The 16,544-nt window shown below is 55.3% G+C and overlaps 4 protein-coding genes across 4 annotated transcripts; 3 read left to right on the forward strand and 1 right to left on the reverse strand.

The window, feature by feature from the left end:
- Window positions 1–1,462: 1,462 nt before the first annotated feature.
- On the reverse strand, window positions 1,463–2,383 carry MYCGRDRAFT_105892 (uncharacterized protein; the record flags this gene model as incomplete). The annotated part of the gene is made up of 1 exon (XM_003849124.1): window positions 1,463–2,383. A coding segment is annotated over one exon (720 nt), but the record flags the coding sequence as incomplete, so codon positions are not given.
- Window positions 2,384–3,340: 957 nt separating this feature from the next.
- MYCGRDRAFT_96141 (uncharacterized protein) lies at window positions 3,341–7,444 on the forward strand (the record flags this gene model as incomplete). Its single annotated transcript, XM_003848771.1, has 1 exon — window positions 3,341–7,444. One exon carries the CDS (start codon window positions 3,341–3,343, stop codon window positions 7,442–7,444), a length of 4,104 nt encoding a protein of 1,367 aa, XP_003848819.1.
- A 341-nt stretch (window positions 7,445–7,785) lies between these two features.
- Window positions 7,786–8,934, forward strand: MYCGRDRAFT_96142 (uncharacterized protein; the record flags this gene model as incomplete). The annotated part of the gene is made up of 2 exons (XM_003848772.1): window positions 7,786–7,843; window positions 8,075–8,934. 2 exons carry the CDS (start codon window positions 7,786–7,788, stop codon window positions 8,932–8,934), a joined length of 918 nt encoding a protein of 305 aa, XP_003848820.1.
- A 790-nt stretch (window positions 8,935–9,724) lies between these two features.
- Window positions 9,725–14,757, forward strand: MYCGRDRAFT_110986 (uncharacterized protein; the record flags this gene model as incomplete). Its single annotated transcript, XM_003848773.1, has 2 exons — window positions 9,725–9,803; window positions 10,055–14,757. 2 exons carry the CDS (start codon window positions 9,725–9,727, stop codon window positions 14,755–14,757), a joined length of 4,782 nt encoding a protein of 1,593 aa, XP_003848821.1.
- Between the last annotated feature and the right edge of the window lie 1,787 nt (window positions 14,758–16,544).

Genomic DNA, 16,544 nt, shown 5'->3' on the forward strand with positions numbered 1-16,544 from the left:
GGACGACGGGATTTTCGGTTCTCGTTCTGTCTTGTCGCGCTTGTCTGTCAGTCATGTGTCTTGGCAAGCTGGAGCCTGACCACGGCAAAGTTGATGGTGCAATCTTCGACAGCTCAGCAAATCCGTCGTCCTCATCTACACACCCGTTTCCGTCCCTCTTGACCATGATAGGTTGCCGCATGTTTGAGGTGACCATTTGTTTTCCCATCGCACACAATTTCGAGTTGCCTAGGTGAGTAGCCGAACGGAGATGTGCAAAGGATGTCGTTCGCCAGCATGAGGACAACGCGATAGCAGGAAAATGAGGCCTGGATGTCCTCGTGTTGTATGTTCTGCTTGTTGCCCGAAGTTGAACCGATATCAAAGCAAGGCGCAAGCGCCAGATGGCGGATGCGTTGTCTTGCTGATAGAAATCTTGCTTCGGCATCGAACCGGGACACCGACGTATCAGCGGTCAGCCATCATGATGTGAGTGGTGCATTGGCGGGAGGAAGCGGCATCGGGTTCGCTTTTGCCTCGTACGTGAACCGCGCGGGTCGCTCTTGCCTCAACGCACGGCTGCTTCTCCCGAAGATGCTTATTTCCACGCCACTTCACTTCACTTCACTTCAACTTCATCTTCTCGTCCATCATCGTCACAGACCATGCCCACACCAATCGTGCCATTGTCATCGACCTCTCCATCGACGTGGAACGTCCAGATCCGCCTTGCACACCGCTCAGATGAGTGAGCACGAATTCCATCTCGGCCTTTCCCACCAGGTGGATGACTTGATACTCACCGTCCTTCGGTACGCGTGAGCTGACCTCGCCTCTTCCAGCATCGAACCCGACCGAGAGTGTGACCATCTTGCCAAAAGCGTTTCGTTCCGTCGTTCCAGGAAGACCCATCACAGCCATAGACCCCAGATGTCCGCTGCAAGTCCTTCCCTATCAGCAAGCAACGGCTGCACCGCTCGCCCGCTCATCGAACAGTACACGGCGGGTCTCGCTTTCCGAGATCTCCCTGGTGAGAGTCGATGCCCCCAACTTGCCAGCTCTCGGGCGTGGACAATGCCAATGGAGGCCACTCCATGCGTACCGTCATGCCGCCGGCAGAGGAATCATGCTCATCAATGATGGTCTCAGCGGGCGAGGCGCTTCAGCCGAACTGTCCACTCTTCAACGCCTGCCGCTCCTTGACTCGCCACTGTCGTCTGCTGCTCGACGGCCCTGCTCTACCGCTTGTCTACTAAAAGGTGAACGACGTCTAGGCTAACCGCAGCTCAACTGGCGCCTTCACTCGTTCCGTTGGCGAAGGAAGCAATCTTTACACAAGAGCCGTCAGCATTGAACAGACCTACCATATTATCTATCGAGCTACGAAGATTGGCACAATGAACCCCAAAACTGCCCGCGGCATGTTCGTCATTGAATGGCTCGCCAATAAGACATCAAAAGTGAATGCTGGACAACTGAGACCAAAGTCAACGGGCGTGTGAAGACCTCCGCCGCGATATGGCAATACGGCCAACGCGAGGCAATTCCTCTATATTGACGAAACGCTCCGAGAGCAGGACTGTGCCATGCAGGATCTCGCATCTGCGTTCCGATTATGTTTGTTGGAGATGATGAACATCTGGAGGCTTCTTCAACCCATGCCATTTCACGATGTATGTCTCCATTTCGACCATGTTTGCTGGCGATGATGGGAATCTTCGCGTCGTCCAAGACCGACACCGAGGAAGGCTGACATGGCGCCTGCAAACGTGGGCATGTGCCCGTTGTTTGTCTCCAGCGGGTCATGCCTGCTGAGAGGAATGATGTAGAAGTGTACCATCGCCGGTCGCATTGCTGCTGTTGCCTCCGCGCTTGCCCTGATCCTCGCGATTGCTGTTTGCAGCAGCCTTCTCGTAAATGGAGGTCCTGCTCTTGGTCCGTCCATCTCTTGTCTTGCGCATGTCTCAGGCCTTGCTCGTTTCCGGCCGTGAGAGATGGGTTTTCAAACGAAAGGCGTGTGAACGTTCGTGGGGAAACAAAATGAGGGTGGGCCGGAGGTATGTTCGAAAAGCCATGGATGTAGATTGCCCTCAAGGTCACTGCTGTGCAGCGCTTTGGGCGAAGCCAGTATTCAAAGAAGGCACGGCCACTTGGGCTCCCGGCGCGGTCCGGTGTAGGCTTGAAGTGCGCGTAGGCTTTCATCATGCGATCGATCGTGAAGCGTCAGAGCGGGATGAGGCTCAGGGAGAAGGACCGGTCTGGCTGGACTCGAGGCGCGATGAGAGCATAAGAGCGACGGGTGTGTTGTCCTTGTGGGACAAGATAGGGCAAAGAGGTCATAGTAAACAAGGACCACGGATCGGAGTAGGACAACGGGGAACACAATGGTCGTACGATCGTAGAAGCAGCGCAAGAGTGCTCATCATCATGAGGCGCATTGTCGCTTGCGATGGACCCTGAGCATGGCCCATACCCCAGCAGAAAAAGAAGGTTTTCGATAAGCGCGTCACGTGGTTTTTTAGCGTGCTCAAACTTCACCTCACTTCACTCCTTCGCTGTGTCTTACACCTTAGAAGTACGCCGAAGCTGCTCGATACCAGGAAGTCCAGCAACATTGTGAATTCTCTCTTCTTTTGGTCCCTGCCGATCTTGTCGTCTTGCTCGTGGCGTTCTTTGTTAGCCGAAAGCGGCCGCTGTTGTCAGGGAAACTCCTCCTCCACAATGAGGCATCTGAAAGACCTTACTACTTACACCTTTCGCTATGCGCCTGGAGTCCCTGCGAATACACGAGACTGCTCTTGCTCCCCCACCCTGTACGGTCTGGCACAACCAGGAGGTACGTGATCCAGGTTAGAGGAATCGTTGAGAAAATGAAGCTAAAGTCTCCACAACTTCGTTTGCTCCCCCCGCCACGTTTCAATGTCGTTGCTGCGCAAAGATGACGGTATGACCGGATGAGGGGTGATCGGCGTCAACAACTCCGCCGCGGAGGCTTGGCGCGCACGGCGCTGCCCCTCGTCCTTCAGCTTCAAATTCCTGCGCTGTCTCTTTCCTCTTCCTTCTTTACACATCGAGAACATTGCATGCGCGCGCACTTTACTGCTAGCTCTCTACACTGAGAGACACGTCCTTTGTTGGACAACTGCCGCTTTGCTTCGTTTTTGGTCTGTCCGAGGGGTACTGTTTAAGTGCTCCTCTATATCCTCTCCCTCCCTCCCTCTCTCTCTCCGAGGCGGTACCGTTTAGGTGCTCCTCTATCTTCTCTCTCCCTCTCGAGGCGGTACCGTTTAGGTGCTCCTCTATTTTCTCTCTTCTCCCCCCGAGGCGGTACCGTTTAGGTGCTCCTCTATTTCCTCTCAACATGGCTCCCAAGAACCAGCACGGCAGAAATGCCAACAAGCCCTCGCAGCAGCAGCCGCAGCAGCAAGGCAAGCAGTCCGAGAAGAACCGCGCTCCTCCTGCGGCGAAGTCGACGGCGACACCAGCACCGACTCAAAGCGGCGCAACAGTTGTCGGTCCGAGCAAAGCTGCAGGTAATGTAGACGAACTGTCTGCGAAGCTTGGTGACATCACCACGGGACAGCAGACTACTGCTGGTGCTGCCGCTGCTGCTCCGAAATCGCTCGCTGCCCCTGCCCCTGCCCCTGCTCCGATAACCGCTTCTGGAGATATGCCGAACATATTTGGCGGCATGCCGGACTCGTGGGAATCTGACGACGACGAGGACCTGACTGGTCCGGCCTTCACGAAAGCGGAAGTTGGGCTCACCGACGGAGAGAACGGTGGTAAGTTCGTGTCCAGAGAGATCATCGACAAGCTCCAGAATGGCGAAATCGTTCTCAAGGAACTGCCTAGGGACATGATGCTGCCAGCGAGTGAAAACTGGCTCTACCCATCCGATGCTACACAGGTTTACAACGTGTACCGCGGTAGTGATGCTCCACGCGCGGAGAACATGGTCATCTATGATGCCGAGGGAAACAAGAAAGGCTCGCTCACCAAATCCAGCAAAGTCTTTCTGTCTTTCAATGACCACAAGGTCGGAATCGGAGCCCTCACTGGCAAGCCGGGACTCTTAGTGAAGCTTCAGTGGATTCTGCACAGCCAAGTACCAGGCTTCTTGCTCACCATTGAGCGGGGCAACGACCGTGGAACTGTTCAGGTTAGAGTTCACGTCAACAGTATGACGCGCGCTGAGGGTACGTTCGGTAGAGATGTCGGTTTCTCGATGCAATCCAGCGCCGAGAAGGGAGGACTGAAGGACCTTGCTCGCACAGGACTCGTTCTCGGCGACAAAGTCGAGGAAGGACTATGGGAGACACGTTGCAAGCTTCTCAAGAGCATGCACGAGCAAGCCACTGGGCCTCCACCATCTCGACCCCAGTTCGTCGGTATCAGTGAGAAGGAGCTGGCGGACATGAAAGCGAATTCGACTGATCTCAAATTCCTTGACGATTCTACGGGTCTTACTCATGGAGACTGGGCTTTGATCGCGCTTTTCGACACTGCAGACTTCAGTATGTTTCGATTCCTGCACACAGATGACGGTGCTCAACATGCGTATGGTACATTGAAGTACTGGCTGTGCGGTGCTATTCAAGACGTAGCGAGAAATGGAAACTTTCCTCACTACCGTAGACAGGCGGCCAAGCTTAGCCAGGATGTCAACAGTCGGGCATTCCGTCTACGAGAGACTGTCCCTCCGCGGCACATGGTCACCAAGTGGCGCATCACTTACGAAGCGGACGAAGCAGGCCGTCAGCGACCCGTCTCTGCGAGAGCTGAGCAGTGGACTTCTTTCGCGAAGCTCACGTTCTACCCGGACAGCGAGTCGAAGGCTCTCGCACTCCGTATTGGAACCGAGCGCAACCGCGATTTCGGTGTGGCTATCATTCAGGACCTCCTGGATACCAAGATGGGCTCCCTACAAGCGCACATCACGCCGCTCCCTGACGACCCAAACCTCTACTGGATCGAAATCGCCGTCGAAGGCGGAGAAGGCTCGCTGTTCGGATCTGATCACCGCCTGAAGCCTGCAGTCAGCAGTCGGGTCGAGATCGTCGTTGCGGACGGAGACAACCGGGGTACTAAGTTCAACGGTACCGTTCAGGACGACCTGTTTGGCAGGAGGCCAGAGATCGCGTGCATCGCTCGTGTCGTTGGTAACAAGCGGCTCGACGAGGGAACCTTCCCAGTCAGCGTCGACATGAAGGACGACGGAACTCCTTGCGATCGTCAGAACGCAGCTCTCATCGAGCTGAGTCGCCGAGTCGAGCGGACCAAAGGTGTGGACATTGCAAACTTGGTGCTCCGTGCTAAGCCAACCATCTTGGAACCAGAGGCTCTAGCGGAAGAGCTCTCCAGTGCGCCTTGGGCAAATGGAGATGCCATCTTGGAGAAGGTCATCAGCTCTTGGGCTCTCAACCCAAAGCAGGCAGAGGCGGCTACACTGTCGACGAAGACACAGTCCGGCACTGTGTTGATACACGGCCCTCCCGGAACTGGAAAGTCTCGTGCTCTTGCTGCGATCGGTAACCTCCATGCGAAGCTCGGCCATTGTACTGGCATTGCTAAGCGACAGGTACTGTTTACCGCCCCGAGTAATTACGCAGTTGATCAACTCTTGTCGAAAATGGTCCAGAAACTCGACCTCAAGAAGGAGCGCATTCGAGTGTGCAGATTCACCGGCGATAAACCGCCAAAGGCTCCTCGTTCGACACCGCTGGCCGAACAGCAGGCGTCGGAGACTGCTCGGACAGATGAGTTCGTCGGTGAGGGTACTACTGACACGCTCTGGGAGCTCTGCGCGCGCATGGCAGAGAATAAGAAGGCTACGGCGCTCAGCGCGCAGTATTCGTTCTTTGTGCAGCGGAAGCAGTTCATCTACGACATATCTAGAGATACTGGTCATGAGTTCCAGCAAGAAGCCCTGTACTTCCGCACTCAGAAGAGGGATCTTGCGGAAGCCCTGAAGAAGGGCGACAAGGCGAGAGCTGATGAGTGTCGCAAGGAGATCACGATCAACGAGCCTCTCTGGACGAAGCGCTACTTCGACGAAGTCGACTTCGTGTTTGTCACTAACAGTAGTGCAGCCCATGAGACTCTCATGGATTATCTCAAGCCTTCTGTGCTCATCAGCGACGAATCTGCTCTGGCGTCCGTGGCCGATATCGCAACGCCTCTCGCGGCCTTCCTAGAGTGGATCAAGCTCGTAGTCCTTGCAGGCGACCACAAGCAGATCGGTCCTCGCAACTTCTCCGCAGGTGCCAATGAGCTCTCGATCGACATGTCTCAATCGCTGTTCTCCCAGTTGGTTGAGAACAAGGGAGGTGAGGACCATGTCATGCTGACAGAGCAGTACCGCATGAAAGAAGCATTCTCGGAAATGGTGAACGAGATCTTCTACAACGGCAATCTGACGAACCACGAGTCTCTTGCAACAACGAGCGCGCTTGAGGTCACTCTCAAAGACTTCTTCGGCCATCTCAGCCCGTTCTGGAATGGACGCCTCCGTCTTGCCGTCGATGTCTCTGGCCCTGGGGTCAGTTCTGTCGCCACAGGATCGGCCAAGTCGACGAAGAACGAGGCTGAAGCAGCGGATCTCGTCGCTCTAGTGCATGCGTTGGTCAACTTCACGCCGAGCTCGACTGGAGGTCGCAAGATCAAGCGGGAGGACTTCCTCATCATCACGCCTTACGCAAGCCAGGTCACCGAGATTCAGCGTCAGTTGATCGCTCGGAACTTGACTGGTACCATCGAGGGCGATGCCATCGAGTGCCAGATCATGACTTCAGCAAGCGTGCAAGGCTTGGAGCACAAGATCGTGTTGCTCTCCAGCGTGAAGAATGAGCCTGGCAAGCCCATGAACATTGGTTTCACGAAAGATTCGAAGCAGCTTTGTGTCAACTTCTCGCGAGTAGAGGAGTGCATGGTGACGTTCAGCAACATCGCTGCTCATGCTGTCTCCCAGATCCGTGGAGCTCCGCAGATGACGCAGACGAAGACTGGCAAGATGTCGGCGTTCGCCAAGATCGTGGGCAGCTACCGCGACAAGAAGGACATCATCTCGAATGGTCATTTCAAGGCGCTGATCGGTCGTACAGAAGTTCGCGCTGCAGATGATATCGAGATCATCTTCAAGCAAGTCCAGGAAGCGGAGACTGCGAAAGCCGACCGTGCCATCATGGAAGTCGATCAGGAAGGCAGACGTACTGACCGTAGAGGCCCTCGCGAGACAGGAGTACGTCCTCCGGGACTCGGACGCGATGCGCCAAAGGCCCGCCCGAACATGGTCTCCGCGTACCAGCAAGAGCAGTCTGCCTCGGAACAGCCAGGAGCCAAGCGGAAGCGTCCGGCAGTGGTTGGTGGCGACACCGAGCGATTGGCCACTCCGCGGCTCGACGAGGATTCTGCGATGGAGGAAGACAACGTGGAGCCAGACGTCGAGATGGACGGAGCCTCTTGATCTGGTTCCATCGCCGCTCTTCCTTCCTGATAAGTGAGAGCACAACCTAACGGGGTGTTTGTCGGTATCGCCCTAAAAACCGTCGGCGTTTTGGGGAGTCAGCCTGAAGAACCCCAAAAACAAGAGGAGGAGGATGGACAGATCTATGGGAATTTTGGAAGCGTTTGCCGGGAGTGAGCTTGAAGGAAACCCGAAGAAAAGCAGAAATGGATGAGGACAAGACTGCGGAGGACATGAAATGAAGAGAAGAAAAATCAAGCCAAGAAGAATGGCACAACAAAACAAAACAAAATTCAAAGAACGAGCATGCTGCAGGGAAAGCTGGCGGACGATGTGTCGACATGGCGAGATTGAGATTGAGATTGGCCATGGAGGGCGAGATTGAGAGTACGAACGCGGGTGAGGTTGAGAGAGGGATTGAGATTGAGATCAAGATTGAGACGGAGACAAAGGACAAGCATTGAGAGTGCGAAGAGTGAAGATCGAGATGGGAGTTGGAGCTGAGGTGCAAGATTCAGATAAGGATGGGCCAGCAATTGCGGTCGATGGAGCAGGAACGACGAGATGGGAGGTGGAGATGCAGATGAGAGTGGAGTTCATATGAGAACGAGCAACTGAGGTCAGGTCCAGGGAGGAGATCGTACGAGGAGGAATGGCAGCGAGCGACGAAAGGCAGGAGTACGAGCAAAACATCGACACAACACACATACCCACACATCCACACACCCACACGAGCGGCAGCGCAACAGGAGCAACACACAACAACCATACCTACCCGCACAACAAGAGCCGCGACACGAACAACGACACACGACGCTGGCGAGCAGACCGTCGTACACATCGACTGCTGCATTCTCAATGCGTTGCAGCCGCGACAGACTGGAGGGAGGCAGGCATCCAGATCCACCACAACCATCCAGGCCGTCAACAAGCTCCACCCAATGCCATGTCCAATGCGAATGCAAATAAGGAGGTGGCCGCCCAGAGCTCTTCATACGACGACATCTGCGCACCGAAAAATTGCCAGCCCACCAACAGCACAAGGATCGGCCATTGACTGCGCCCACAAACAACCAACAGTGAATGCCTCCGCCGCCTTCAACCGGCGACAATGCGAATACTGTCAACCGTGTCCCAATGAGCGACCATCAAACAGCCTCAAGCACAAAGCACGACAGCACTTCACCAAGGCAGAGCAGCTACAACCTCCCGCGATGGCCGAGCGGCCAAGTGAGGTCCACCACAGCACGAGCTCGAGCAATACCATCAACGCGTCAATCAACACCCATCCACGGGCCACCGCGTCCAAGCAAAGCTCTCAGCATGCCACTCCCTCGGCCAGCGATGGAGGTCCTCCAAAACAACAAGTCATTCTTGCTCTTGAGCAACAAAAGCGACGCATCGATCTCCGCAAGCAACAGCCAGCTCTTCCGGACCCTGAAAACTACCTTCGCCGTCCGGACAGCATCCCAAAAACCCAGCTCGGTTAGCGCGCCGCACAGTCCAGCTTCACACGTGACACAGCGCTCTTGCGAAGGACCGACGGCAATATCTCACCAACAACGCCTCGGATCAAGAAACAGAATTGACAGCTCTCATCGCTGTCGCATGCTCTCCTGCCTCGAGTTTGAACCACGGAAAAAGAAAATGTTGAGCATAGTCGCCCACCGTCTCGGATGCCAAGCGGGACGATCGAGCAGGGGTCTCAGGCCGCGACATTGACATGTCGGGTTTCAAAGGATAAGACCAGTTGCGGGAAAATTGATAGCAGAACGGGTGATGGGAATGGAGTCGATGTAAATAGAGCTTACGATCAATCGCAGTCACCTCTACCAATCTTCCCATACATGTCAGGTGCCATAGTCGGGTGAGCGTCGGATATGGACCACTTCACTGACAGCAGCATTCGGCGACCCGCGTCGCTCTTTCCTCCCTGCCAGGTGAGATGCGGTCCCCCCTCACCTTTGCATCTCTGTTTCTCGCTCCTCCTGCTCTTCTCCTCTTCTCTCTTCAGCACCGTCCATATCAATGCCACTGGCATCGTTGTTGAAACACACAGCTGGACGTGCCCTTGTGGAAAGAGCGAGTCGGCATCATCTTGATACCAACTTCACCTCTGTCTACGCCTTCGAGGCGGTACCGTTTAGGTGCTCCTCTATCTCCTCTTCTCCACCATGAGCTTGCCTCACATCTTCTCGCCTTCGAGCGGCAGGGCTTCCAGCCAAGCCAACGGCAGCGGACATGGTTCTGCACCAATAGGTTCCCGGTCGGGAGTCCAAAATGCAGCGACAGCAGCACTCCGGCGTCCACTTGCACCGACGCAGCCACGAGCGAGCGGCACGGCTGCAGATGTTCCACCGTATGTGGAAGAAGCATGCCCGGCACCTACTGGCCCTGTCTCTCGTGAGTCCATGTCACGTCATGATACAACACCGCGCGGGTTGATGTCCACTGGCAAGCGTCCACGTTCAGTTGTCTTCAATTCGCCCGTTCAACCAAAGAAGGTAAAGTCCGCCCGTGTGGCTGATCGGTTTTCTTTGATTTTTGACCGACCGCCTCCCCCGATGACGAGCTTTCACCAGGGTGTGGTGGCAACTGACACGCCTTTAGTCTCGATTCTCAAGACGGTCCATCATGGTGCAGGTCATGGACCATCGCTGGGTGACCTGATCGCACAGTACAAGCAGGACGGCGGCAAGCAGCTCCGGGATGCTAGAGCTCTGATGCCTCAATCGCTTCACGCGATCGCAAATCCGCGAAAGCAGTCCTCGAGGATGGCGGGTAACATGTCCTCGCAGAGGGTGGCACAAGCACCCGTATCTGCAACTCCCGCGGAGACGCCTTGCAAGGCTCCGAAGCTGAACGAGTCAACAACGAATATCTTGGCGGGTACCGGTTCCTTGACCCCAATTATTCAGCGATCTGCTGCGTCCGAACAAGTCAAAAGCGACAATGCCCCTCGCGTGACCACGCAGCATTTCCAGGCGAGAAAGCCAATGACTGCACCCGGACAGAGCGTTCCACCCATGCACTCACCAGCTGAGGCTCATCGACCTGTCGACGCCGTTTCCAGATCCAATGAAGCCGGCCAGCTAACCGAAAAGCAGAAAGCAGCGGTGGCTAGTTTCTTTGCCAGACGCCCGGGCCAGGTCACCGAACAGCAAAAGACGACAGTGGATAATTGCTTGGCTAGGCGGGCAGCTGCAGCCGCACCAGAAGCGGAGGATGATTACCTCCATGTTGATACAACTCCGGTAAAGATTGATCAGGCAAAGCCACGTCAGAAGGACGACGCATCGACGCCCAAGGGTCGAAACGATCGACCCGCAGCTGAGGCGAACCTGACTGCAACGACGCAGCAGCGCACAGTCTACCAGTCTGGTAAAGCGATGCAGCCTTTGCAGCCAGCGAGACCGACAATGCCCACGATCTCGCAGCCGGCGGGGCCGATCATGCCGGCAGGTTTCCAATCCTCTCGACCGACAAAGCCAAGTCCGTTGAGACCAACGAGGCCCGCAATGCCGACAATCTCGCAGCCAGCGACACCGAGAACGCCAATGTATCTCCAATCGTCGAGCCCGGTAGTGCCGGTAAGCGCAGAACGTCTTCCGTTGAAGTGGTCTTTGAAAGCAACCGACGTTCCCTTTGGATCCGCCAAGATCTACTGTGTTAAGCACGGTCACCACCCCGGCTTCTACTTCGACATGTCCACGGCGTGGGCTCAAATGAAGAACTTTGAAGGCACTCAATTCGACGAGTTTCCTCAAGAGGATGACGTGAAGCTTACTTCAGGTAACCTCGAATGGGCTGTTCAAGAAGCCGTGGTTTACATGAACATGTGGGGCAGTACTTGTTCTCCCCACTGCAGCTGCAAGGCTTCCAATCGAGGCGTGCCGTCAACGCCAGTCATGCGTGAGCCAGCACCACCTGTGCCAGCCAAGCACAATGCAGCGAACATGATGCCTGCCCCACCGGTAAGGAGTCATGCTGCACCACTGACAATGCGTGAGCCACAGGCACCTATAACTACCGGACGCAATGCGGCGAACGTGATGCCCGCACCACCGATAAGGAGTTATGCCTTGGAAGCGAAAGCTTTTGTGTCGCCTCTTCAACAGACGCCACAAGCTCCATCGAGAGCTCCTTCGACAACGTCTTCACGCCATGTTGATCGGACGCCGGAGCAGAACATGCCACGATCGGAGTCTCCGCAAGGAGCGTACATGACTGACGCCTCAGACTTGTTCGTGACACCTGTCCGAGCCACGCCGCAGAAGGTTGTTGCAAGTGTGACACCGACTGCGAGCTCACCGGCGCCGACTGAAGACTCTCTTGGGAGTGGTCCGCGCAGATGGTCCCTTCGATTAGCAGATATCCCTACAGTGTCCAAGAAAATCCATGTTCTCTATCGCGGCGCTCAGCCAGGGTTCTATTACAACCAAACAGAGGTCAACATGCAAAAGAAAGGATTCCGTGGGTTTGTACTCAAGGTCTTTCCGGAAGGCAAAGGATCGGCGACTTGGCTTAGCCAGCACAACCGCGCTCAGGCCGTTCGCGACGCGGTGGCTTTCATGAATCACGACAACGTTTCCTGCACTTACGACTGCAGAGGCAAGTGTAGAGTAAGAGCATCTGGATCTGGTGCACTGCCAGAAATCGAGCCCAAGGTTGAGCAGGATATCATGGTCCATGAAGAGAGTTTTGCCGAACAGAGCGTGCAGGGTAGTGTCTCCGAACGGCATGACATACCACGCCATCCATCGAATGGCGGTGAGTCCAAGAGCGTTTCAGCTGTAGAGTCGAATACCGGACACCAGGTGAAGAAGGCTACCATGCCGAGCGTTCAGGGAAGCGCCTCTGACGCCAGCCAGAAGCCACCGAGCCAGCAGTCAAACGACGCTGACGACGCGGTCGCTCTAGTTGAAAAGAATGGTAAGTTGTCGTATTACAACAATCTCGAATTCAATCGGAAACATGCAAACGTCCGCCGAGAAGCGACTGCTCGCCGGCAGCAAGAACTTCAGACCGTTGCAAGAGATGGCAACGATGAGTTTGCTGCACCTCTGCTGCAGGTGATGGAGCGGTTTGAGCAGCATGACGAAGGTCAAAGGGCCGTTCTAGGTGACGAGTGGTACAGCAAGACCGGTACTTATGCGCTTCCTTTCCCGCATGGAAGCGGTTTTTCATCGGTGACCCTCGTCGAATGGCTGAGCTTACGGCCCGTTGAATCGGATGCCGCCTGGTATACTGACACCACTCTCTCCAACGCTGTTATCACAGGTAGGGACAGCTTTCTCCAAGGCCATTTCTTTTGCTCTGCGACCACCATCTACAGGTGGTACCCTGTCTCTCGAGAGGGCCTGCAGAAACTGGCAGAAATGCAAGTAGCCATTCGCTCTTTCCGTCAATCCGGCGGACTGGCGGCTCATGGACTATGCTGGCCATGCCTGGCCATGCCGCATGACACGAAGAAAGTCGTCCTGCCGTGGAACACTGGCTTTCACTGGATCGCTGTTGCAATCACTCCTAACTTCGAAACGCGAGTGGGGAAGATCGAAGTATTCGACTCCTTGGCAGGTCGTGATACCAAGTTGTTGCAAAGGATCCTGCCAGTGTTCGCGGACATGATCGGATTACAGTATGCCTGGGAGCAGACATGGGTCGTCGTCATTCGGGATACCATGAAGCAGAACAACTGGGTCGATTGCGGGCCGCTCGCTGCACACAATTGCAGGAAACTGCTTTCTGGCGAAAATCCAAGCGACGATGTGTACAACCTGGTCGGCGTCGACAAGTTCTGTCGGAAACTGCGGTTTGATCTTCTGAAGGCGATGTATTCGCTGTTCTTCAACGAAGAAATTGACGAACCACGATCGTACAATTCGATTGGCGAGCTGACAATCGTAGGAAACTCGACTAGCAGGCGACAGCTCATCTGCAATGTTCTGTCTGCTGCTGCCACGCCAATGACGGCCGACGCCGTAACAGAAGCGATAGTCCGGAACCGAGGATCGCCGCTGGGTTCGCACGACACGCTGCAGGAAGAAGTGACCATACTCCTGTGCCTGACTCCAGCGATTTTCGGACTCGTTGACGATACGAAATGGAAAATCCGGTCTGACCAGGCTTCCAGTGTCGCAAAAGCCACTTCGGATGTCCATCTCAAGCGGGACCCAGAGAAAGACTGGCAGCTCACAACGCTGGATCCAATCGATCGGCCGTTTGACTTGTATATCGTCATCATCAGGACCAGTGCTTACGTCTCCAGGAAGAGTGCGAACAACAACCACGACGTCCGACCACGGGAGCTACTCGAGGCATACTGGCATCGGTTTGGGCAGACTCAGGATTTGCCGCAGCAATATGTGTACGAGGACGATCTGGATCTGAACGTTCCGATCTGGCACCCGTACTTTCGCGAAGCGAAGTCGAGCCGTAAATCCGTGGTACACGGCACTACTGCTGAGGTCGCTGAGGTCCGCAGGATTTTCCAAGTGGCCAACGATAAAGCACTGGAGGTCGAAGGCAGACGGCCACGGGTACTGTTACTCGGCAACGGCTTTGATGGGCTAACCTCCAACAACGATACCTGGGCGGAACTGACAGAAGCGTACCCAGAACTGGACTTCAGCATCTCGCTCTCGCTGCCTAGGAGTATGTGTCCTCCGGGCCTGTTCCGCGACGTCGGTGGCGACGATAGGTATGGCCTCAACACCTGGGCGCACTACGAGGTCAAGCTGCTCGCCGCCGCGTGGAGCAAAGTCTCCAAGTTCGCGCTGGCAGACCGCACGCCGTCGTCCTGGAAAGCCCATCACGAACAGTTTGTATTCATCTGTCTGCTGATAGACTGCAAGAAACTGGACCACTCGCTCTGGTATAGACGCAAGATCTGGCCTATCGAGATCAAGCCAGCGGAGGAGAATCCTCGTGCGGTTCGTCTGCTGGATAATCGCAATCAGCAGGATCTGGAACGCTTGGCCGACCGGGAATGTGGGGTCTGCGGGACTGATACCAGCGAGCGCTGGTATAGGTTCCACGCCGACACGTTAGACGTCATGTGCACGAACTGCTTGCCCGAAGTGGAGTGCAGCAAGAACACTGCCGCAGCGGAGGAGGAGAATCGCGAGACGCCGTCTCGGCAGTCGTCGCCAGCCTTGAGTCTGGCTGCGAACGATGACGATATTTTTGCTAACATCCAGCAGAGTGAAAGACTGGTGACAGCGGCGGTCCTCCGAGCGAGGATCAAGAACGGCAGAAGGGCCAACGACGAGTTTGTGGTCGAGTCTGACGACGACGGCGAAGACATGGAGTAGACTCGATCGGAGCTTGTTAACTTGGTGACTGGAACGAACTCCCGGAGCGATCCTCGATTGCTGGCTGTGTGGGTGGTCTAGGCACTGGACCGACTAGAATCCTGGTGCGGAATCCTGGCTCCGGGTGATCGTCGATCGAACAGATGTTCGGGGTGGAGGTGGGGTTTGGAGGATATACGTGGGTACAGAGCTGGTTCTCTGACTCGGTTGGAAAGTGGGAAATTGTGTGGGCACAGAGGTAGTTCTCTCGCTCGGTTGGATTGGGGCGGAGGGATGTTTGTGAATTTTGGATGTTGGAAGATTGGGTAGTGATTCGGGTGGATTGTGTTGGTGTTGATGGCGGAGATTGAATTGTTGGAGCTTGCATGTTCAGGAGTGGCAGATGTTGGAGGAAGAAAGACAAAGAGCCATTCAGTGCTCCTGGAACCAAGGCGGAATGAGGAAAACCAAGAAAATCAAGAAAATCAAAACGAAAAAGCAAAGCGGAAAGGCGAGAAGCAAGGTGGACGGTTCAGGGAGCAGGATTTACGCGGGATGGATCAAGAACAAGAACAGAAAGGAGGAAGGAATTTAGAGAGGGACAAATCGACTACAAGAAAAAGAAAAAGACAAGAACGAAGGACGGAGGACAAAAGAACGAAGGTCAGAGCAAAATGGAAAGGAGGTCAAATCACGACGCAAAGGGGGATGTTACGACTGGAGCAGGCAACAAGAACATCGGAGGAGTACAGATCGCAAAGCAAGAAACAAAAACCAAAAGAGAAGAAACGCAGGATTGATGAGGCGTGGAGGGCGAGGCAGGACACAACAGGATTCACAGCGAACGGAAGAGAAAAGCACTTACAGAGAACAAGCCAGATAATGGAAGAGGAGGCGTCAAGGGGATGTCAAGCGATGGAGGGAGGAGTTTCAGCCGGAGTGGAGGAGGCATAAAATCAACATCGACAGATCAGGGATTGGCAGAGCAGGAGTGGTTTCGGAGGCCAGAGATATTGGGGAGAGCTGGGAGGAGCTCATTATTGAAGGGAATCCAGCAAGGCGCAGGATGATCGTCGAGAAGAGGAGTTGAGGAGACGAGGAGGATCCGCCAACTTTGCAGAGGGAGAGATTGGACGATTTGATGGTAGTCTTGGAGAAGAAGGAGGTCGACCACGGAGGCGGGATTTGAGCAGCTGAGGAATTGCCGGTGTATTCGCAAAGGAACGAGTTGGCGGCCCAAGGAGCTGGCACTTGGAGGAGGATGGAGAGAATCCAGAGGGCTATTGTCGCCTCGCTGGACGAGGACCGCGGTGCCTACAACTGCCACATTATCACAACCGGAGCCATCACAAGGAGTGTGGGACATTGAGCAGCCATGGCTCTACACCTTACCCTGCTGGCCTGAGCACACCGCACCGCCGCCATACTGCCACCACCTCAACTGGACCTCATCGATGCTGTCGACTGAGCTGAAGAGCTCACTCCCGTCGGGCCCGCCCCTTGTCACATGCCATGTTCCGGGAACAAGCGCTACTATGACCACGCCGCCGCCGCGGTCCCTGTCACGTGACAAAAAGTCAAGTGAATGCAACTATTGTCGTCGCCACCACCGCCACCACCACGCCGCTCCAGCCAAGCTGCCACCGCTGAGGCCACCCATCATCACATGGGAGCGCATCCGTCAGCAGTCTGGCAATATCGCGATCCTTCGTCGCCACACACACCGACACCGCACATGAGACCGATGTGACGTGCACGAGGAAGCTTCGAGAATTTCTCGAAGTGTCTAACCCCGCTGACGCATCAGC

This window comes from Zymoseptoria tritici, chromosome 10 (assembly GCF_000219625.1).
Source record: "Zymoseptoria tritici IPO323 chromosome 10, whole genome shotgun sequence".
NCBI lineage: Eukaryota > Fungi > Ascomycota > Dothideomycetes > Mycosphaerellales > Mycosphaerellaceae > Zymoseptoria > Zymoseptoria tritici.